Source organism: Melospiza melodia, chromosome Z (assembly GCF_035770615.1).
Source record: "Melospiza melodia melodia isolate bMelMel2 chromosome Z, bMelMel2.pri, whole genome shotgun sequence".
NCBI classification, from domain to species: domain Eukaryota; kingdom Metazoa; phylum Chordata; class Aves; order Passeriformes; family Passerellidae; genus Melospiza; species Melospiza melodia.
In genome coordinates this window covers 79,663,074-79,687,839 of record NC_086226.1, presented here as the reverse complement: position 1 = coordinate 79,687,839, position 24,766 = coordinate 79,663,074, and the positions used below count along the sequence as shown (strand labels likewise).

At 44.0% G+C, this 24,766-nt stretch overlaps 1 protein-coding gene across 2 annotated transcripts in view; it reads right to left on the bottom strand.

Annotated features, from left to right (window-relative positions):
- Positions 1 to 226: 226 nt before the first annotated feature.
- Positions 227 to 24,766, bottom strand: part of ATG10 (autophagy related 10) — a 61,675-nt gene continuing 37,135 nt past the window's right edge. Inside the window, exons 4-8 of one of the 2 annotated variants that reach the window (XM_063181517.1) lie at positions 24,099 to 24,225; positions 17,625 to 17,722; positions 4,242 to 4,339; positions 3,864 to 3,977; positions 227 to 756 (exon numbers count right to left, since the gene is read on the bottom strand). In XM_063181517.1, the coding sequence (XP_063037587.1) occupies positions 729 to 756; positions 3,864 to 3,977; positions 4,242 to 4,339; positions 17,625 to 17,722; positions 24,099 to 24,225 (465 nt within the window). In that variant the 3' untranslated portion in view covers positions 227 to 728. Of the gene's footprint in view, positions 757 to 2,091; positions 3,503 to 3,863; positions 3,978 to 4,241; positions 4,340 to 17,624; positions 17,723 to 24,098; positions 24,226 to 24,766 lie in introns of those variants that run through there. The other variant, XM_063181518.1, reaches the window with a different exon arrangement.

Genomic DNA, 24,766 nt, shown 5'->3' with positions numbered 1-24,766 from the left:
GACACGGACAATTGCCGAGGGCCGCGGGGACGGCGGCCGGGGAATGGCTCCCGGTGCCGGAGGGCAGGGCCGGCCGGGATCTTGGCAATGAGGAATTGTTCCCTGGCAGGGTGGGCAGGCCCTGGCACAGGGTGCCCAGAGCGGCTGGGGCTGCCCCTGCATCCCCGGCACTGCCCGAGGCCAGGCTTGGAGCAGCCTGGGGCAGTGGGAGGTGTCCCTGCCATGGCAGGGTGACACTGCATGGGCTCCAGTCCCTTCCCACTCCAGCCATCCTGTGATTCTGAGGTTGTGCCTGTGCCCAGGAATAGTTTGTGTTACCTGGACCCTGCAGGAAGAACTCACAGAAAGATGAGCTCAGCAAAACGTCACCAAATCACTACTAGAGGGGTTTAGAGCCTAAAAAATACGTGTTACACAACCCAACATCCTCCCAGGCAGAGGAGAATCCACAGCTGGCCACGTTTTCCACCTCATCACCAAAACTAATTAATATTTTCACTTATTAAAGCAGCTGGCCAGCCATCTGACACCAGCAACACCTGACTGAACAATACCGCTGGTACAGGAGATGCTGTTTTGTAGCACACTTGAGGAAGGTGTTAAGAGGGTGCTCCGTAAATCCATTCTCTGTTCAAACACAGCAGTGAAATCCTCTCTGCCTTAAGGTGAATTTGTCTTCGGGAGGTGACAGCTGCAGCAACCTCTCAAGTGGGGAACTGAAAGCTTCCTCAGCGGTGCAGGGTTTTTAAGATTTTCCTGAAATCCAAGAGATAAAAACCTGTGTGACACCTCCCTAATCCTGAGCACTCAATACAGGGTTACTTTTGCAACTCTCAGCTTCAGGCTTTTTTTTTTTTTTTATTCTAGGTGGTAAGAATTTATTCCTAAAAAATGCACTGAATTCCTTGAAAGACTTTTTAAAAGCCCACATGTTGCTAAAAATAGGTATAAATACCCATACACACGCTGTTCTCTACAAGAGAGTATTTTTGAGGAAATAATTGTAACGTCACCATTCAGAGGGAAGAGCAATCGTCCTTCCTTTGTGCTGGCACTGAATTTATTATACGTGTGCAATATAAATACAGATGTCCAAATAGACTCATGAAACCATCATCATAGCAAAGAGGGGGGGGGGGGAAGTTTTTGAGAAAGTTTCACTGAAATTCATGGAGTTGCAGCAAGAATTGATACTGATTACTTGGCTGTATTTAGCTGCAATTAAGTAGCTCCACATTTCCTGCCTGGAAAGGAATGTTCCTGTTAGTGAGCAAAGCCAGGCAACCTCAAATCTCCTGGCAGGGGGTTAAATTCTTACCTGGTCACGCTGACATAAATGAGGGATTATGTATGTGGCTACCAACTGCACTCCCCAGAAAAACACATTTTTTGGCCTAGGTGAACACATGAAATTAATTCCTCTTGATGATTCTGGCAACCCAGGCAGGTATGAGACTGTTCTCTCTTACAGAAGTCTCCAGAAGTGAAGAACCTCCCTTGATGTGTCTTCCCAATTCAGCAAAGATGAACAACTGAGCAAATTTACAAATCTAAGCTGGAAATTTTCTCCTTGGTAGGATGCAAGAGTTCAGACAATGCACGTAGACAAAACCCTAGCGCAGTCTAAGGATCTTCAATAGTTTAACTAAATAATGAATCATGACATAAAACATAATCACAAAGCAGTACCACAATTCGCTTGATTTTAAAAAAATTATATATATATATAATTTTCAGGCATAAAAATTCAGTTAAGATATCCTAAGTCATTAAGGCATAAATGTAAACAGGAAATTGGTTGCTCACCTCTCACCCCAGGCATTAAAAAGGAGATATCCAAATGGGCTTTTTTATCTCCTTGGTCCCAAATATTTATGTTAGCCTGTATTTGTTTCTCTGTCTAACCTCCGTGTATTTCTACTAACTGAGCTGAATTTTAGTTTTCCAGGCAAATTTCAGGGAAACATTGATACTGATGAGACACGGCACTTGTCACCTCGTCGTTTGAGCCCAGTGTAATGCCCTGGTCAAATAATCCTTTCTTCATCATTCAAATGGTGAATTAGGGTAGAAAGCAATAGGTGTTGAGACTTGTTCAGTGTAAAATACAAATATTTATTTTCCTTTACATATAAATTCCACATTTTGAAGGCTGAGTGCTTCTACTGTTCCAGGGTATCACAAGTGAAGATGACAGAGGAGGGGTGAACATTTAACAGCTCTTAAACCTGCTGTTACCTCTTTTTGTTGGCTCTTCCTCCTGTCTAAGTCTCAGATTTAAAAATGGGCTGTGGATGCAATTATCAAGCATGTGTTACCAAAAGTGTTAAAAAAAAATCAATGTAGCTGCAGGCCATATTTTGTAAATCTTACATGGGGAAAATGGCTTTTCAGGTTGATATGACACAGAACAAAATAAACTGTGTGCTTTCATTATTAATTCCAAATGTCTGGCAAACAAATTCTGCGCCCATGGAATTTGAAGGACTGCACTCTGTATTCCCTGTCCACCAATGGCAAGTAATGGAAATTATAAACATAATTTGAAAAAAGAGAATCTGGAAATGTGAAATCCCAGCTCTGACGTGGCACGCCCTAGACTCTGCGTGCAAGTGACAATTGCTGAATGTGCAGGGTGGAATCTGTGCTCCAGTATCAGCTGCTCAGACTCTGTTTGACACTGCAAACAAAATGGGAGTGGGAGAGAAGCCAGGACGGGTGGTCAGGGAGCTCCTCATCATCTGGCTCCCCGTGGCAGCACCACCAGGCAACCCCCAAAGCCCAACAGCTGTCAGGGCAGGGAGCAAACCTGTGAACCACCACAGCTACAAGGAGGAACACTGCTTGGGAAGAACAGCAGCAGCTCCCAGGGGCACGGAGAGCTTGCGCGGCAGCAGCAGAGCAGGGCAGAGCCAGCTGTTCCCACAGGGCTGCTCGAGGCTCCCGAGCTGCAGAGCTGGGCCTGCTCGCTCCGTGCAGGCTCCAAGGGCTCTGTGTGTGACAGCCCTGACCCCCTTTGCTCCCTGAGGGGTGATGTGTGGGGACATTCCCGGGATGAGGGTGTTCTGTGTGCTGGGGAACACGGGCTGGAGAAGGTGCCTCCCAGTCCCAGCCCACAGCCTGGCTCCACACACTCACACCACGTCCCGCAAGCATTTTTCTATATTGATTTTTCTGCCCCACAGATGGTGCAGATTTTCTAGAGGTAAGTTCAGTGGATCCAGCGGCTCTGGCTCTGGCTTGTGCATCTGTGTGCAGCCTCAGCAGGACATGAGTGACTTCAAGGGAGCTCAGGTCTGGGTGGTGCTGGGGAGGTGCTCCCACAGCTGCAGCCAATTCCCACATCCTCAGTGGTGAGCTCTGGCCACAAAAACAGCCATGAGCAACCATTTCCACTCTGGCATGGCTGAGCAGCCAGGGAGGACCCTTCCATTTCACCCCCAGGGAAGTCTGCAGCAGCTTTATCACAGCCTAACCACTCCCAGTCCTTCAGCTCAGGGCCCTGGAGAGGGGAGAGCAAACACAGAAAAAGGAGTTAATTCAAAATCTTTGCAGCAGTTATGCCAGAGCCCAATCCTGTGCTGGGGGAACCAATATGAAACACTTCCCCACACCTGAGAGAGACCCCAGGAGCTCAGGGACACTCTGGACTCATGAAGGGTGTCAGCAATGGGCTAAGCACCCCTCAAATTTTCACTGCAAATCAAGTGAGGCAACAACACGGGCAGGTAAGCAAAACACTGAAAGGTGAGTCCTAAATTAAGCAAGAGCTTCAAAGGAGGAGGAGATGGTTCTGCCATTTATCCATCTAACCTTTGGAACAGGAGGGTGGGAGAGGAAAGGATGATTTCCTTTTCTCTTACCTTTCAGCCACAGCTGTGCTCTGCTGAGGTGCCACTTTTGCGTAACTCAAAGGCAGATTCAGGCCCACAACTGGGCCTACAGTACTGAGCCACAGTGTGATGTAATTTGTGTGTCTAGGGGCAAAAAAAAAAACAACACAAAAAGCACCATAATTATATTATCCCAGCTTTTTCTGAACTACAGACAGACTAAACAGTCACAAATCAGATGGGGCTGTTCCTTCACTTTTCCTATCACAAATGTATTTTAACTTTCAGGCCTGAAGTGACAACACAGAAATCTTATTCTGCTGGCACTAAGGAAGTAGCTTTGTCCATTTCCACCCTGCAGCTGACTGACCTTACCTGCATTGCAGAAAGCCCAGCAGAGCCCCTCACCTGTGCTGCTCCTGTGAGCCTCTCAGCACAGCAGAGATGAATTCATTGGTTCGACAGGGGTGCAGCACAAAGAAAGGCTGCCCGAGGATGGGGTGCTCCTAAGAGGGAACAGAATTTGCTTTGTCATGGAAGGGAAAAACACAAAACTCATCACGTGCATCTGGAAAAGACCAGGCAGGGTGCAACCAGCCCCGGTGCAACTTCTCTCACTTCAGAATCTCAGCTCACACTGCTCTTCCTAGCACAGTCATGACAAATTAAAATACACTGTATATATTCCACATCAATAATATACATTCTCCTCTGTTGAAAGGGAAATAAGATCAGCAACCAGGCTAGGCCACTATTTTAGTTAAAACGTAATGGTTTGCAGAAGTAACTCAAGTTACTGTATCAGCATTAACTGGCTGCAGAGAGGCAAAGCTATTGTGCAAACCACAGTCTGTGCAAATGCAACACAGAAACCCCATTTCCCTCAGGAAAAAAAGGTCTGCAACCACCCTGAGCCCTGGCATCTTCTCAGGCTGGTGCTGGGAAACACACATGGTTCTGCTTGGAGAGACAGCAAGAAGGAGAAGGAAGTGCCCTCAAGGTGGCTTCAACTTCCACTTGGTGCTGAAAATGTTCTCATGAGCATCAAGCCCTTTATGTCTAAGAGAACTTTAAAGAACTCCCAGAAGCTTAAGAATATACAAAAAAAGGGTGTTCAGAAAGCTTTGTTTCACACTGCAAACAGATAACTAGCATAAGAATGCTACCATCTGCTGTTGTCAAAAGTGAATTGATGCAGTTTTTCTTTGAGAAAGAGTAATATTTTGAATTAAAACCCCCTTTTCATATTCTGCTCAAATTAACTTAGGCCTCCAAATAATCCCAGAAAATACATGGATTGTACAAATGGTACACCTTAAAGACAGCAAAAAAAGTATATAGCTAATAATATTTACAAAGCTATTACACAAAGTAAAAACCGTAAATTGTACAAAAAAATTCAGCAAGCTTCGCAAACTCTCAGAAAGAAGAGAGAAGTTAAACCTGGGTTTAAGTGACTCAGCTCCCTTAAAAAGGCATGAAGATAATTCCCCAAGCTGAATATTCAGCCTAAAGTTACTCTCAACCGTCCTGACCCCCAGTTTTTGATTTTGCCCTGCACTCTTTGCTACAGCAAACCACCAGTGAGTGACACATGCAGGCCAGACTTGACCTTTTCAAATAGTTTATTACCTTTACATTCTACATCTTTCTTCTTTTAGTCCTTCCTCTTCTTGCATGACAAGAGTGACACTGAAAACATTCCCAAACGCAGGAATTTCATGCTACTCAAGACAGGCGTGTGACACACACTCCCAGGAAAATCACAGAAGTACAAGGAAAAAGAAATCCTGAGCCAAGAGCCATTAAGGAGCAGCCTTTATTTAAAAAGGGAGAAGGCTGAGGTGGTATGAGAAGCTTGTGTAGCATCAGGGAAAACACTGTGAGAGCATCAGCTCTGATTCAGTCAATGCTCCCTCCCCAGTCCTGCAGACAATGGCATCATCCTGCGAGGCTCTGCTGTGCACTCAAGGTGAAACCACTGACACAGCAGCTCTGAGCAGGCAGCCTGGGGAAGCTGCCAGTAAAAATGCAGGGGTTATCAAAGCCCTGCATGATTTCAGCACTGGTAATGGGCTACAGAGCCTCTCAGTGCCAGGCCCCCAGCCTGCCCTGGGAGAGGGTCAGGTGCCTGTGGTGGGATGAACCCCAAGTCCTTCTCAAACACTGTCAGAAGGGTGAAAACAAATCAAAGTTTGTGCTGCATCAGCTTCGTTAGCATTAGCTCACTGCTTGCTGCACTCACCTGGCAGAACGACGACACTCCACATGCACTGAAATATAAACCTGAGCAAAATATGAGGGCAGCAATTCCACCCTTCATCGAGGCTGGTTCTGTGCCAGCTACACCAAAAATACACAGTCCTACTGGGACTTCATGAAGAAAAAAACATCAAAACAGTACAAACAATATGTAACAATCATCCATTTCTTGTTTACAATTAATCTTTTTCCAGTCAGTCAGTGTGAGAATTTCAAGTCAATTCCCACAAGCACTGCAAGAACCCATTTGCAGGTTGCCCACAACTCTTCTGGGCAGTAATACTCTGACACACAGTTTATTTGAAATCAACAGCATTATTTCCTTGGATCTGTCTATGATTTTGGATCTATCCAGCTATGAGGCTGATTTACAGCAGTGCCTGTTCAGCACCACATGCTGGAATCCATCACACATCTGCATATCCCTCTGAGTCTGACCCAGCTGGGATGGGGAAGGAATACTTTCACAGCCAGGCACCAGCTCTGCTGAATTGGGAAGCTCAAAATGTGGCTTCATTTATTTTCTGTGGAAAGACCTCTCTCCTAGGTGATGCAGGAAAGATGTGTGAGGATGTTCTGTGCCTGCTGCTGTAGCTGCTGCCTCAGCCTCTCCCATTAAAAAAATCTGGGAGATAGAGATGGATGCAAGACACAAAATGTTCCATGGGATAGACTGAAAATTAATAACAGAGTTCTGGAATGGTTTGGGTTGGGAGGTGTCACAGACATATTTTATGAAACATCCTTTTGACAGGATTTTTCTCCTGAGAACTGAGAAGCCTCAGAGGAAAAGAAAAACAATAATTATCTGCTGCTGTGGAATGCAACAGGTGCATCTTTGATTGGTCCGTGTGAGTTGTTTTTACTTGATGACCAATCACAGTCCAGCTGTGTTGGGACTCTGGTCAGTCACAAGATTTTATTATCATTCCTTTTCTTTCTTTGCTAGGCTTCTGATGAAATCCCTTTCTTCTATTCTCTCAGTATAGTTTTGGTATATCATTTTCTTTTAATATAATATATATCATAAAATAATAAATCATCCTTCTGAAACACAGAGTCAAGATTCTCATCTCTTCCCTCATCCTGGGACCCCTGTGAATGCCACCACAGGGAGGGGCCTTAAATCTCATGCCATCCCAGCCCTGCCATGGCAGGGACACCTTCCCCTGTCCCAGTGTCCAGCCTGGCCTCGGGCAGTGCCAGGGATGCAGGGGCAGCCCCAGCTGCTCTGGGAATCCCATCCCAGGGCCTGCCCACCCTGCCAGGGAACAATTCCCAATTCCCAATATCCCATCCAGCCCTGCCCTCTGGCACTGGGAAGCTGTTCCCCCTTGTCCTGACCCTGCTTTGCTCAGGAATGCCAGCCTAGGCTCTGTGCAGGTCCAGGGCTGAGCAGGGAAGTATCTCAGCACTGATCTGAGCAGTGGCAAAGACCGGGCAGTTCCCAAGCACAAGTATAATTAAGACTAAACCTCCGTCAGATTGGATTAAGTCATTTTATCAAGCAGTCTCCATGTCGGATTTAAACCAAAAATAAACATTACTTCAGATAAGGGGTAATTGTCTGTAGATTTCTGTACTGTGCTCTGTTCTCCTCCCCAGCCAGCAGGAATTTTGTTGTCAGTACATCTCTTGTAACAGCACCATTTATTTTCTCTGTCATAACTGGAGCTCTTCCAGGGGTAATGGCTTCTATTTTCTCCAGTGCTACATTAAACTGCCTTCAAGCATCCATCACAACATTTATGGTCTCTCCACTGATGATAGTTCAGGGGATTTGTGCCTGAAACTGCCTCTTCCCCAACCTGGTTTGCATGATGTTGCTTTGCAAAAATAAATTCACACAGGGGTGTCAAAAAGTTAATGCAGGATCCTACCAGCAAACACCACAGCCAGTGCCAATTTATTCCAGACATTTTCCCAGCAGTTTCCAGGTCAGAAAAAGAAGGCAGAATTAATAAAACATGCCCCCCATAATCTCTTCCATTTAGGAAAAGGAAACAGTGATGCAATTAATAAAGAGGATATAACTTTTTCCCTTTCTTCCAATTCCTGACCACATTTACTGAAACAAACGGCTGAGTTTAAGTAAAAATTCTTCACTCAAGATTATATAAGTCATTTATGTTCTTGAATTCATGGTCTATCTTCTTCTTTATTCCTTATTTTCATATGCATCAATAGTAACTTACTTGTTGATATAATCCAAGCCCACACATTCAGAAAGAGGGCAGGAAGATTTCTCTCTTCAGACTGACCCTGAGTCCCACAGCCAGAACATCAACTGCACACATGGAACTTCAAACCTGTGCAACTTGAGGTCAAAGGGATTTTCCTCTAATAATGGAATTACTACAATGGAAAATCTATTACCATGGAATCACTATGCTGCAAGCACCATGTTAAGGAACTGTAATGACACAGGGAAGTTTTACAATCCTGACAGAAGGTGTAAATCACACTAATAAAGCTGTCGGTAGCAGAATATTTGCACAGGGCTTCCCCATCCTACTGACTTAGGGTTATGCTGGATTTTGGGAAGGAATTGTTCCCTGGCAGGGTGGGCAGGCCCTGGCACAGGGTGCCCAGAGCAGCTGGGGCTGCCCCTGCGTGCCTGGAAGTTGGCTGGACAGGGCTTGGAGGAGCCTGGGACAGTGGGAAGTGTCTCTCCCCATGGCAGGGGTGGAATAGCATGAACTTTCAGGTCCCTCCCAACCCAAACCAAGTCTGGGATTCTGTGACCTGGGACAGATAAAATATATTTATGGTCACTGACTTCAACTCTCAACCAGAAGTCAACTCATCCTGCAGGCATAACTGAGGCAAGTTTCCCCAGCTTTGCAACGAAACAAAACACAGAAACCCCACCAAACCCAGGAGCTGGAGGTGGAACAACCTGTCCTGCCTCTGCCACTGCTGAGGAATGACCTGGCAAGTGCCACTGGCACTGCTCTCCTGCTTTGCTCAGACAATCAAAGCAGATCTGCACCGGCATCGAGCAGGGGCAAGCGTGAAGGGACCCTGACAACACAGAGAAGTGCAAACCAGCCCCGAGAAGCAGATTTCTGTGGTCACTGAGCCTGTCTTTGTGAGGGAGGCTGGTTGGATTTACACCCCAGCTCTCTGCAGGCTGCAGCTGCAGCTGCCCCATGATTTAATGTCCCCGTTCCTGTGTGCTCCCAAAGACCCACAACCAAGCTCAGCGATGATTTTTTATTCACACCTTCACCACTTCCAACACCACGCAGCCAATCTAGCTGGATCCTGTCCTTCTTTCATCAAATACCAAGTCCAAGCTGAAAAGGCAATTAAATGGCTACGTTTCCCTGAGGAAAGCAGAGATGGTTTGGCAGATCCTGCAACACAGAAATACAAGGACACTGAACACAGCCAGAATTTCTCTGAGATGAACCACGCCTACCACTTTGCATCTGCTGCTTCAAATCCATCACTGATCCCAGCAAAGGTGCCTTCCAAACCAAACCACTCTGTGACTCTGTAATTCATATTTTATGCCCCAATTCTGCCTGATTCGGGAGTATTTACAGTTTTGAAGAGGTGGTGATTATTTTTTTAATTTTATAACTTTATTATTTTATTAAATGTAATTATTTTTTATTTTAATTGATTTATTAAATAGCTAACAGAAGATGCCTGAAAGGCAGGAGAGGTAATGCAGGGCAAGCAAAACACTAATCAAGAATAGCCAACAATGCTGGTCCATAATTACTTATTTTATATACGTATAATAAGGTTTGAATTATTAATCTAAAGAACAGGAGGAATCAAAGCAGTAGGTGACACTCAGGCATGTTTCTAAAGCTTAACAAGCTTCATTTAAGGCTTTAAAGCTTCTCACAAGCACGTAACTTATGCATTTAGGATTTTTCAAGAAAACTTTATACTTAAAATTTGGCAGGTCCATAGCTACATTGTCAAGAAATGGCATCTCAGCCATTTTCCTAAGAAAATAAACAGATGATTCTTCTTCCATGCTTGCCAAAAGTAGATTAATTCAGTTGTCACCATTTTAGTTATGTAGCATATAGTCTTAATTAATTACTATTTAAAATCTGTTCTTAAGTTATGAGATTCGTCTAAGGTGCAAAACTGAGCGATCCAACAAGCTGTGGAAGTATGGAAAAGACACTGGAGACAGATTTCCTACCCTGATTAAAAAATTATAAGGGGAAAAAAAACCACAAGAAAACCCACAAAAAAATTATAAGGGGGAAAAGAAACCAAAAAACCCCAAACCCATGCTGGCATTTGACAAAAGTGGCCTGAAAGGGTTCATCCCATAACCCCAGAGATTCCAGAGGATGCCCCAGCAGTGTTTCCTGGGACAGCACAAGCCTGGGCTCCCTCTGTGGTTCACTCCCCCTGCATTGCTCCAGCAGATCTGCACCCCAGGCACTGCAGGACTCACTCCTGCCAGGTAATTTTGCATCCATTTATGGACAAGTGGCCTCATGAATTTGTCTAAATGCTTTTGAACTGCTGACACCATCTGCTGCCACCACTCCAGAGCACAGGTGCTTAGGTACAACCTGCTTCCTGTTAGCACAGATACCTAACTCCCATTTCAGCGGCACTTAAAAAGCTTTTTTGCATTAATAAAGTAAAAAAATATATAGTTTACAATGCCCTGTGGCAACTCCAGTGGCCTTTCAAATGGATCTGAGTGTGCCACATATGATCCTCACTTCTTTCATACTGTGCAGTCAATGGTGGTGTGTAATTTAGGATTTTTCCATAAGGGGGGAATGTTCAGTAGGCAGATTCATTCCAGAAGTGAACAGCCAGCAGTCAAGTGGGGAGAAGGCAGATCAGAATCCACCTCAGCTTACAAGGAGAAATGCCAGACCAGGCAGGGAAGGTGTTCTTACCACATACTCCAAAAATCCCTGCTTGGAAAGCCCTCTGGAAGCAGAACCACTGCTAGATAAATTACCTTTAAATGCAATGCACAGCACTGAAACAGGTTTTTCCAAAGAAGCAAAAAATAATCAAGGGAATCAATACTATTACACTGTAATTTGTTCGATTAATTATGAATCTGCATGGAAAATATTACTGAATTTTCATTTCAGAGTAACTCAAGTAACAATAGTACTGAGACTTGAAAGTGTGTCCTGAATTATGCCCAAGAAACTGGCAGGGAACTCCATACTGCTTTCATCTCTGCATGTAAATTATTATAGAATACTGGAATGGTTTGTGTTGGAAGGAACTCAGGGCCCATCCAGTGCCATCCCTGCCATGTCAGGAACACCTTCCACTGCCCCAGGCTGCTCCAAGCCTGGCCTCGGGCAGTGCCGGGGATGCAGGGGCAGCCCCAGCTGCTCTGGGCACCCTGTGCCAGGGCCTGCCCACCCTGCCAGGGCACAATTCCTCATTGCCAAGATCCCGGCCGGCCCTGCCCTCCGGCACCGGGAGCCATTCCCCGGCCGCCGTCCCCGCGGCCCTCGGCAATTGTCCGTGTCCATCTTTGCCGCGGCCCCTCCGGGCCCCGCGAGGCCGCCCCGAGCTCGGGCCAAGGCTTCTGGTGCCCGGGTGAGCGATGGCAGCCGTGGCGGCCTTTGCTGCCGGCAGAGCTGCTCCATCCCCGTGCCCGTGCCGGAGCCTCCTCTGGCCCGGCTGCGGCAGCTGCGGCTCCTTGCTGGGCCGGCCCGGGGCTGGGGCAGCTCTGCAGGTGGGCTCTGCCTGAGGGGCAGAGGGGCAGAATGGCCCCGGCCCTGCTGCCCCCGCTGGGCTGGGCCGGGCACGGGGCTCTGGGCTCTGGGCTCCGGGCTCTGGGCTCAGCATGGGGCTTTGGGGTCCCAGCCCTGCCCCACAGCACCCCCAGGGCTCCTCCAGGGCTGCTCCCTCTGCTCAGCCCAGCCTGCGCTGGTGCTTGGGAATACCCTGACCTGGGCCCTGCTGACCCCATGGTGCCACCACTCGTCCCTGGTCTCCACCTGGACATGGACTCGCTGACCCCAACTGCCCAAGTGAGACCACTCAGCCCCATCCCTCACTCACCCAGGGGTTCATCCACCAAACCCATGGCTATCCAACTCAGAGACAAGGATGTCATGTCAGACACTGCCAAATGCCTCTCACAAGTCGTGACAGATGCCACCAGCTGTACCTCTGTCAGCTGTTTATCCATTAAACTTCTGTATTTACATTTAGTATTAGTTCATTATTTGGTCTTCTCCCTCTATTAAATTAGTTGGACTAGATTATTGTCCTTGAAGTCTTATGGGGAAAAGCATGACTAAACTGTAGTGCAGCTGAACATTAATAATCAGTGGCTCAATTAATAATCAGTTTTAAAATAAAACCTCCTTGGTAGCCTGTACAATACTATAGCTTGGTTTAAACCCCAGGAGTTCAACACATTGTAGAAGATTTTAGTGGGAAATAAATACCGACCCAGCATTTCCATCATTGTATCTTCCCCTGTCAAATAGCTTTCCAGTCTGTACTGGTAAGACTCCCTTTTCTCAGGAAGTTGTACTAATAATTTTCCAAAAATATTAGCAGGGGATCCATAGCAACTGTTGATGCAACTCAAATTCGTTAGGAGCGATCCTAGCAACCTTCTGTTAAGAAATACTGTATACAGCCACCCCCACTTAGCAAAATCCCACAATATGGCAAGAAAGATTTGTGTGTCTAAGAATAGATACCTTACCACATTTTTCAAAATGACTGAGCCGTAATGATTTAAATCCTCCCTATCACATTTTCAGCAAGATGTGCCTCTACAACACTGTATCAATGTGTTCTGTTCAGAGTTTTGACTCTTTCTCCTCTTTTAAATCACACTATTAACATCCCTGACATTTTAGAAATAATGTTTATTGATTTTCCTGTTAACACTGCTATAAATTAAGTGATGTAATGGACAGGATTATTGAGGTACTATAAAGAATGTATCCTCCAGATTCCTAACTCCTGGCTGAAAAAGACTCTGGATTAACTCAGAATAGGTGCAGTTCTGTGCTGTGATTTCTGTAGTTTAGGTTTGGTTGAATACTATTGATATGACAAAAAGGACATACTAAAACTACCTGCTAAGTATCAAATGACAGAAGAAAACCACCTCATTTAGATGAAACTGAGAAATGAATGGTTGAGAAAAAACAGACGCAAAATTCCTGACTACTCACTACTCAGAAATGTAGGATTTCGCCAGTATCAGAGTGGTCTGAGCTACTTTCTCTGCAGCAACAGTAAATGGCTAAACCAGGAAAATGCTGATTTATTGCTGGCAAATCCAGAACCAAGGTGCCACACATGAAATGTGTCCCCTCCCATGCCTGGGAGCACTTTGGTAGCAGAAGTAATTGCATCTGAACAGGGGTGGTTATAAAAGGAGTCATGTATGGACACATGTGCTCCACAGCTTCCAGAGCTCTTTGGAATCCTGACTCACAGATTAATTTTTTCAGACTATTTCTGCAGGACCTTCAAGTCACCAAGTTTTGCTCCTGTTTTATGGGGTAGTTTTTCAGCCCCTGAGCCTCCTGTAATAATGCAATTCGATTTCTACCCTTGGATGTTTGGTTTTACATTCCATCACCACTAAGCATTGATTAAGCCTTAGCACATATTCTTGATTGTGTTTACGACTTTGTTTCCTCAGGGGAAGGTCAGCCTTTATGACAACATCACTCTGTTAAAAGCAAAGCTGTTGGTGATGCTACTGACTGTGATCAGCTTCATTCATCAGCTTACAAAATTCTCTTGCTAGTTTGCTTCCACACAGGAAAACATTAAAGGAAGGCACGGATTAGCAGAAGTAACAAAAATCAAAAATGGACTTGGGCACCTGTGTTCATAGAATTAATTACATCAATACTCAGTTTCATCATAGTCTTAAAAACATATCTGTCAGAGTGTTGTCTCTCCCCCTGTTGAAGTCCTTCTGCTTTGTCTACACTTTTATAAATATCCATCAGGGCAAAAAAATTGCAAAGAATCAGTAGTGCCTTCACCCATTTTTTTTTTTCAATCCCTTATTCCACTATAATTAAATTTCAGAAGGTGCTTGAGAAATCAGTGGGCCTCATTTTACATCCTAGTAGGTGACTGTATCCATCAATCCAGCACTCTGTGGAAAAAATACCTGGATGTGAAGGCTACACCAGTGTCCTGGATCTTGATGGAGGCACTTCCAAACAGGTGTGGAGCCCTCAGCCACAGCAGGGTGAAAATTCTTGCCCTGACAATGCCTATCCCACACTCATCCTAACAATAAAAGCTTTTCAGTCTTGCACTTCCAACTCCACAGAGAACACCCAATCAGGGCCACACAGCCAGAGGTTGTGGCTATAACCACAGAGTCACCCTCTGCTGCTTCACATCTCCCACCCACCTTCTGAGGTTTCCAAAATGATATAAGGTCCAGTGCAGCCTCTACAAATTAACTCAGTGTTAGTTATCTGCTGTGGTGTTTTTAAATTCCTGGTTCTTACACCACACACTACTATGTGACAAAGTATGATCACCTTCATATTGGGGAAGATTTGTCCCCGTTTGTCTCATTTCTGTTTTCCACTTTCTGTTCTTTTTTTTTTTTTTTTTTTTTTTTTTTTTTTTTTTTTTTTAACTTCTTTCCTGTTCTTGTGGAATTTTATTCTCTCAATTTGCCTCACCATTTAGCATTTGACCATGGCACTTTTGGGCTGCTGCCTTCTTAACTGGCCCATTACACCTGCTATTTATTTTCTTCATTACACACAGAGGGCCCAATAAGTTTGAGCTGTTTAGACAGTACTACTATGTATTTGTGTATGCTATCTTATAAATAACTAACATAAATATTATACATCATACATATAATATATGTTTATATGGTATTTAAATTACTAATAGACATAAATAACACTAAAAAGCACCCACGAAGTTACAAGTAAACAATTCAGGAGATGGGGCTGCAGTATCTGTAATTCCACTTCTGAATCCTCCTAAAAAGAAGCTGAAAATCACAGTTGGCAACATTTCTGGAAGGCAACAGTAATCCATAAATACTCCTTAATTTTCCTGTCATTGCAGAATTAAGCCACTTCCAGCTCACACACATCTTACCAGGTGTGCTAAATTGATGTCATTATAAGTCATCAGGAAATACCCACAGAGACCTGTAGCAACATTTGGAAGTTTTGTTAAACAGCTGTGTGTTCTAATTGATTTGTATTATTTAAAACAGCTAAAGCAAGTTATCGCCGGATGTAGAGAAGGGATGACTGAAGACCCCAGGGAGATTTAACTCACAAGAAAGCCAATCACAGGAACTTCATCTGAGCATTTTAAGATTATTACTAGAGGAAGTGCAATTAAATCATCACCATTTATCAATTATCATTATAAAATACTATGCAACCGTATCATGTTAATTTATTTATGAGAAGGTAACTAGTTGACTTCTGCTTTTTGCAGTAATCTAGTCAGGAAAAATATTTCAGGATGCTTTCTCTGGAAATGAGCATAGCTTTCCACCATTATCAAAAGTAACTACAAAAGTCCAAATTTTACCTAAAATCTGCACATGTCAAATATCTCCACTCTTTGCAGCTTGTCTCAGTTCCGAGATGTATGTCATTATAGATGTATTCTATCACAGGGAGTATACACCAAAATGTAGTTGTATCAGAAATGTGCACAGGTCTGACACCCTCATTTCATAAAATATATGGGGGGAAAAAAGTCCCAAAAAGTCAGTAAGCCTTTCTTTTCCTGGCCTGCCAATCACAGTGCACATCAGCTAGCTCTAGTTAAAAGTTAAGTAACATACATGTTACCCTTGGCAAACTCAATTTTTCTTCCCAGTGGTGGAGTGCTTGTGGCATCTAAAATTTGTATCTCTTTTGGATTAAAATCCTAAACCATTTTTTATTCTGCTACTCATGTGCACTGAGTTCTCAAGCCTGATTTGATGAGTTTGCCCAGTGACTTGCATTATAGGATCTGTGTCCCTGCAGGCAAAGCCTAACCCACATAACAAAATGGGTCAGCAGAGAAGCAGCAAGGCAAGACAAAACTGTATTTCAGTTCAGAACCCTGATTCATTTGACAGAGAAAAGCAGTTTTTTTTCTTGTAGACCTGACTCTTGCTTTGATCTGAGGCTTGCAGGCTAGTTTTCATTATCTTCCATAATCTCCTTATTTCACAGAAAGTCACATTTTGCAGCTGTTATCTCCGCTAATTTCTCCAAAATGTTCCTCCTGTGTTTGTCAGTGCACTCACAGCTGACTGTACCACCTCTGGAGAGTGTCCCAGAACCAGACTCATCACTCCACACATTCTGCCACCCAAAACTCGTGTTTCTGCAGGAATTTGTGTGTAAGTATCCCACACACACCTCCAGTTATTAGATGCAGGACAGTTTTTACTTTACTGTCCCTTAAGAAGCAAAAATAATCCCCGTGTGGGAGTGACCTGAATTTCCTTTTGGCTTCCACAACTCTGATTTCACACATCCCAAACATCCCATTTATACTTTATTCTCAATAGTGCTGCATTATTACATTAAGTTATTAAAACCCAGTTTCCTCATCTTCATTCACAGACAAACCAGGTAATTAATGCTTCATGTGAAAAGTGTGTAGTATAGGAAGCTGCCAGCTCACAACTGGAATTCACACATGCACAGCAATCACCAGAACACCCATAGCTTGGCAGCTTCTCAGGAAGCTGCTATAAGATAAATAATAGTCTGTGGCTGCAAAAAACAAGAATTCTGCTTGTGTTCCCATGGCTGAGCACTACAAACAGGCATCCTGTAATTAAACTGTGTTATTTGAATTAAGGGAGCACCTCTAGGACGTGGTGGATGTCACATCTTTGTCATGCTGCTGTGGCAGGAGACCTGAGTGCCTGGAAACAGCTGAAATAAAAAAATCAAGCAAGGGAAGGGGAAGGAGAAAAGACACATTAGTATCTTGGTCCGATGGGGAAAAAATTCACAGCTGGAGAGTCTCAATTCTTTGTCAGGTTTGTTCATGAAACCTGGAGCAAAGGGAAGACATCAGAACAACCAGCTCAGCTCTGAGCTATTAGACAGCACCAGCTTATTTTAGGATAGGAAACCAATTTTCTCTTGTTCAATCCTGAAGACTGCAAGTCTATTTAAAACTGAAAATTACACACAGTCTTTTTTGGTAATTTGATTACCAGACAATCCGAGAAATGTTACACTGATATGTTTTATTTACATAAACAAGTCTGCTTTTGTATTTACCCAAATTCACAATTACTCAGAAACTGCCTGAATTTTTGAGGACTGGCTTTGCAGAAGTATTTTAAATGTGAGATACTGTCAAAGCAAGCCTTAAATGGTGAATACTTATATATCCTTCAAAATCCAGGACTGAAACTATGGCTGGTAAATAGTTCAGCACGACATGATATAGACATATACATTTTTTTATTATTTTATTTTTTTCCCTTCTGTTCAAGGGAGGATTAAGACCACTGAGGATCAAGGCATATATTTCATTCCCCCACTTCATGAAGGACCAGAGGATTCTCACCTGCTGTGTAATAGTGTCCCAGGGCCCCTCCTGCAGACGAGCCTGGTAGGATGCATGAACACTCCCCCATATTTCATCCAGAGTTAAAGGCCTTCCATCTGAAGGAACAAACAACCACCTTTAGCCAAAGCTCTTGGGCATGCTGTGTCTTTAATACAGAACAGCAAAATTAAAACTGAAATCCGTTCAAATCCTGGCTGAACGTGCACACAGAACCACCCTAAATTCCCTGTTTGGTTTTCTTCTCTGTCACCTGAGAGTAACAACTCACTGTGCTGATTGTAAGGTGTGAAGTGTAACTGGCTTTGTAAAACAAAGCTTTGGTAAGGTGGATTTAAAACCACAAAATAACATAATGAAGAATCATCTACTGTCAATATATGCAACTCATAGTGAGAGAGTGAAGAAAATCTAAGGAACAAAATTCTGCAGATAAAATTTTTGTGTGTCCACAATGTTTTCTTGAGCTGCATTTATATAGCTTTACGTCATCAGGTTTTTAGCTGTGATGCCAGAATTATGCCAAGATATTAGTGTCAAGCACTTAGAAAATAAGCATGTCTATTTTAATGAATATTTGTTTATGGCAAACAGAGTATTTGATAGACTTTCAATAAGTAGCTTCATCTTGGCATTTGTCAGGTGTCAGAAACCATCATCCTCAGATAATCAGTTTTATTCTACTGACATTTGCATGTTTGTAAAATGAAAAAGATTTATTCACACAATTAATACTTGAATGCCATGTTTAGACACAAGTTCAAACCAGCTGCCTACAGCCTCTGTTTTATTTTCTGCACATATATATAAAAAACCCAGGAAGTTCCGAAGCACCATATAGTAGAATCACATGGCAAATGAAGTCTCTAAGGGGGTAACAGCATATTAATCAGCTTTTCCACACTATTTTCATGAAGGTAAGACTTGTTAGACCATCACATCCACTGCCTTGTGATGACAGACACCAGAGTTGTGCTGGGGACAGTCTAACATTCACAAAGAAATTTGCTACAACAGCATAAATTTATTTCAGAAGGGTGTATTTACACTCAGATCACCTGTGTGCAGGTGATATGAAATGCCATGCATATCTGCAATTTTGTTCTCAGCAGAGAAAGCCCAAGTGTAAAATCTGCAATAACACGTGTTCTAGTGCAACACCTGATTTGCCACTCTAGACGTGCTCTGTACACCTTTCTCTGAGAATTTTTATAGTAACACTGAGCAGATTCGCGTACACATGCAATGGATTGCTCTGACTCTGTTAGTCCCATTTTTATAAATTACCAGAATTTACTGAAATATTAACAATTTTATAGGTAAAAACAAGTTTTGTCTTTACCACATGGCAAATTCATTCTATTCACAAGCTCCCGGCCGTGCTCTAAACACACATCTGTATTCTTTGGGCTCTCTTACCCCCTTCTTCCCCCTTCTCACACGTTTAGCAGCCCTGCTACACATTCTTACAACCACGGAGACCTCAGACATCCAGCTGGTCTGACAGAGCAGGCAGTAATCGTTGCTGCTGGCAACAAGGGCCACGGTGGCACCTGCTGAGCCAAGCAGCCTCTTGCCTTCCCTGTGCCTCTTTTCTTCCCTGGGATGGAGCTGAGCTGGGAAGTTCAGCCAGAACCTGAAGGAAACAGCAGCACCAAGCCAAGAGAAGGGGCAGGAGAAGAAGGTGAAAGCTCCAGATTCACACACCCATGCATTTATTTAGTCACCATCCAGCCACAAGGACACAGCTTGCTGTGTGTCCCAAGGCTTACCCCAAGTTCAGCTGGGATAGTTTTATTATTTACACTGTTTAGGCGACAACAAACTTTTCTGAGACAAGCATCTTGACTGCCCAGCTGGGGTTAACTCAATCACATCCTCGCAAGTAAGAAATAGTTAAAGGCAGAATACTGAGTGCCCTCTCACAGCAGCAAGGTGAGGCTGTCAGACCACACAGGAGCTGCATTCTCAGCTGGATCTTAATTTCTGCAAAGAGCAGAAATTCTTTAGGCAGACAGAATTCCATATTTATTTTCAGAGAAAATTTTCAGGCCTCCCAAGTCACTGTATTCTATTTTCTTCATGTGTAGTGAGGACTTTTAGTAATTTCAGAGATTCCCAATTAAAAGCTTTTAACAATTTCTAAGATTTTCAGTTAAAGGTTATTTTAGGCTTTGGGTGAAATGGTGCACAAATTGTTGAGGCTTCATTCTGATGTATTTTATAAAGAAACAATATTAAAAACCACTACCAAATGAGAAAAAAAAAAAACTCCTACAGCTGAAGAGAATATATGATCACAGAAATTATTCAATTTCAGTTATGTCCAAAGCCACAATAAAACCAGTCCTTACAGGATATAGTCTTTAGAGCAGCTGTGTTTCTGAGAAAGGACACGGTGGTTACATGTTTTTGAGCTCAGGAAGTAAATCTGTATTCTGGAAAGCACTGCAGTCAGGCTCAATGTGGTTGTGAATACAGAAAGTCATGCCTTCAGGGTTGGAGGAAGTTGCCCTATCTCAGAAGCTCCCTCTCTCTAACCACTGATTAGCATGGTTTTTATTGGCAGGGATTTAGCTGCCACTGAGCTGACAGAGTGTTTTGAGCAGGTCAGCCTGAAAACCTCATTCCTTTTCTCTTCTCTAGAGGAGTGAGGGTGCAGTCCTTGTTGACTCCCATTAGTCCTGCTCTTTCTTTTCAGCGTTTAGCCAGCTTTCCTGCTGCTTCCTCTGCCTTTGCAGGAAAAAGGAGAACTGTGAGACAAGCCATTATTTTCCCTACACACAAGGGGCGATTCCTGCCTGTGCTCACCTGTGCTGCTGATACCTCACTGTGGGCTTTTTAATGTATGGCAAGAGGGTTCTGAATGCCTGGCTTCAGACGGGGATGGTTCAGGAAAAGACTGAAGCTCCTTGACATCTTAAAGAGTAGGAAAAGAGGAAAATACTCTGCTGATTAAAGAAAGCTTACTGGACCTAGCTCAGCCCATCTGGCTGATGCCAGCATTGAAGGGGAAGGATAATTGCCTACACCATCTGTCTCCAAGAGGGCTAATTGCTGACATCAGATATCAGCAGGGGTTCATGCATTTCTTCAACTACCTATTTGGTAGTCTCAGAAGCCAGGGGAAGAAAGAGGGGCTCCGTTTCTGGATGGTATGGCAGGCACACAGCTGATTTTGGAGAAATTAGCCTCTGCCCTGAGCTCCTGACACTTGACTGTGACTTCAGCAGGTCTGAAATTAGGAATAAATACCACGTGGCAAGTATCATGAGGCAGTGAAAAATGTTTCTTATGTACATACACACTGCCTAAAAATATCTTCTTGTACCCTATAATGTTCTCAAACACCTTTCCAGACAGTCTCATCATGCTTAATCACTATTTTCAACTGAAGTATTTGTCCTTGCACAGAACAACATCTTCCCTGAGATTATAAGAAAGTTTAGATGTCTCTCAAAATGTTTTATTTGTGTTGCAATCAAAATTTCAAACCTTACCTTGCACCACCTTACGTAGCAAACTTTATTTCACAAACAACAAAAAAAGTCAAAAGACGAGTTAAAAGAAAGTAAGTTATTTAATCCAATTTAGACAGCAAGAGCAAGGATATAATGCAACTTTTTTTCCCTTCTGCAGAAGAAGTGATCTGTAATGCCTGAACATCAGTTCTAGCAGAGAGGAGTGAGAACTGGATGTCTTCATTGGCACAAGCTCCTGAGGATGCCAACCAAGCTGGAGATCACAGGAAAATCCCCCCAGCAACTCCACAGGGAGCCTTTTTCCTAGGAGGGGCTGAGAGACCAGGTAGATGGAAGCTGCACTCGCATGCAGCAGGAGAAAGGCAGGATTTCATTGATTCCAGCATTCTAGAGAAGTTTGTAAAGCGTCTGCTGGAGCGCAGATTTGGACAGGCTGGCATCAGCTGCTGCTATACAAAGGGAGGAGGTGAATGCTGCAAAAGCCTCAGCCAGGCTGAACAGAGCAATCATTGTCTCCCAGGTGTGATGGGCACCTGCAGACACTGCCAGGGAGGAAGCAGAGCTCTGAATTCCAGCTCTGTGCCCTGTGCTGGGGAAGGCAAGACAGGGCAGGGCTGTGGAACCACTGGAAGGATTACAGAAGCCAGCTCTAATTAGCACGGGGATCAGTATGGGCAGGATCCCAAGAGAACCAGGAGCAGCTCACAGGAGACTTGTGAGGAACCCTTCCTCTTACTGAGCCTACAAACAATGGTAGGAATTCAGACTGGGAAATTGAGGTGAGTCTTGGGGAGATTGTTCCTTGGTTAGTGCTGGTGAGCAATGCAGTGAGCATTGCTGACTGTCTGACAAATGAAGTGAGGAGCCCATCACATGGACTATTACCTCAAGAGAAAAAAAACTCAGGGCATTTCCCAGAGTTTTCCTCACAGCAGGTTTGGGACAAGACAAAGGATACTCTGCTCAGGTATCTCAAGTGATTGTGTGCCAGCTGTACATTTCCAAAAATCCCACTTTGGGACCTTCAGACAGCACAGCACAGGCAGACCAACAATGTGCAGGGAAGACAGAATCCTTCATTTTCAAAAGTAAGCTGCCCATAATTAAAATCAGAGAATACCAGCTGGTAACACTGTAGGAAACACACTTACTGCCAGCATTTAGTATCCTACTCCCTTCAAGAGTCAGATATTGTTATAATTTAAAAGAGAATGCAAAATGCTGAAGAGAACCCAGGTGACCTTCGGAAGCATCTAAAAAAAGCCCTTGTTTTCCATTGTGAAAGGTTCCCAAGAAGTGTTTTAAAGGATAATTGTACTTGTAGGAGCAATTACAGTTCTATACTGCAAGGGGAGCTGTTGGCACATAATACCATGATTGTGCATTAGATCATCCACTGGCTCCTGTAATATCCACTTCCAGCTATAAGGAGTCATGTTTCAACACCTCCGATTCCCTGGTGCTGACAAGCTAAACAACTTGTTTTGTCTCTGTGAGCTCTTCTCTGGTGATTAACTGCTTATGGTGAATACTAATTACATGGAAGTACAGTACAGTAGAGATACTGTCCTACTTCCTCTACCTGCACCATCTCCGTCCTCTTCTGTAGAGACATTGCACTATAAATTCAGCAAAAATCAAGAAGATGACATTTTTCAGGACCACAAATAGGCTAACCCGTCTCTCACAGCAAAACTACCTTCATCTTCCTGTCTGCACAATAAGTTCAAAGGCAAAAGCACTGCACGTTTGTAAATGCCTGTAATAATGCTGGAAATAAATTTGCAATAGGATGTGTGCAAAGGGGTTTTGGTGGTGGTAAAGGCAGAGCAATGTCCCCAGTTCCCCATGTCCCACTCTGAAAATTTACCCCAAATTATCCATTCCTGAAACTGCACCTCAGACTAAAATCTTTCCACCAGGGAGCCGAAGAGAATCTGCTCTTCAATTTTGAATCTGAAGTGCTTTTCGAAACGCTAACACTGCAAAATTAGAAACCATTAAACAATATAAGGCAGAGAGTGATTAAATCTACCAAACACATTCAAAGCAGCTTAAGCTACTTTTTAATTAAAAAGGAAAAGATATCACTGGCAACATTCAGACATCTTTATCTAGATAAAGTTAAGATATTATTCAAAACACAGAAGATGCTGATCACAGAATCATTTAGGTTGGAAAAGAGCTCTAAAATGGTCGAGTCCAAGGCTTAACCCAACACAGCCATGCTCATCACTCAACATTGTCCCCAGGAGCCACAAGCTGGTCCTGCTGGCCACACCACTGCAGGCACAAGCCAGGTGCCCCTGGAGCACAGGTACACAGGCTTGGGGCACAGAGCACAGCCAGGGCTGCAGTGTGATCACTCTGTGCCTGCTGATTAAAGAAGTGACACCAACAGTGGCCTCCCTGGGAGGCTGAGTGTCTCTCCTTCCTGCCCTGACAGGATGGGGGCTGAAATCACAGTGGCTACAGCCACAGAGCTGTGGGTAGCAAGATAAACATACCAGGGAGGGGACAGGATCAGACTGTTTCAAGTGCCAGCTTCAATACAAAACAAAAAGTCAATACCTTATTGGTATTATTTTATTTTCCCCTAAACAGCAAATTTAAACAGAAAACAGCATACATTTTAAAATACACATTTAGACCCCAGCCTTGTGGCTCAAGCACTGTGGTTATGTCCACTGATTGCCCAGCCCAGTTTAAACCTGCAGCACTAAGTTTTTGTAGTCATTTCAAGAAAAGAACAAGAAAAATGACCGGCAGTTTCAGTCAACCACAGGCAAGATGCCAGGAGCCAAAGATCAACCTCCCTCGGGCTGAGATGATATCATCTCCTCCATGGTCCTGGAGCCCTGAGTCCAGAGCACTGAAAAACCCTCTGGTGAGCAGCCTCACCTCTTGGTTTCTTATTACATCTCTTCCTCAACTTAAGACAAGGTTCCCAACACCCAGTGCACGCAGCACGTGGGGTGTGTGCTGGCCTTACCCAAGAAGCAGGCTCTGAAATACAGCACAGGCACCTGGTAGCTGCTGGAGTAGAGGACGTGGTACTCGTAGCGAACCACTTCTTCCGTGCCGCACACGCCGGCGGCCTGGCACTCATCCGAGGGCTCCTGCAACGACACAGGAGGCCACAGCAGCACGTCAGCCCCTGCTGCTGTGCCCGGGGAAATTGTCATGGGCTCGGTAAACGTGCGCAACAGAAATGACGGCGGCCACCGCTTCCACTGCACCGCTCGTGAAAACCCGCAGGGGAATTTCTCAACGCTAGCAAGAAAATCAGAGAGGTCTGAAACCTACAGACATCTTACACACTCCCTTCCACAAACTCTCTGCAAGCCATTCCAGAATTGAGATCATTCTAAGCTGCTCTCTCTAAAATCTTCATGGCACAGGAACTGGCACAATAAGGGGACTACAGCTGTACCTGTCCTCATTACATTCAGTATAGACCATTTTAGAAGTGTATCCTTAAATAATCCGGTTTTGCTTGCCAAAAGACAAATCAAATGTATCCACCAAAAATCCTCTGATCTACTTTCTTTAAAGGCTTTTTGCCAGGAGTTGCTTTTACTAATGATATAAAATGTATCATATAATGTAATTATAATAATAACATAAAATGTAATAATAAAACCAAGAACTTTTTTTTCC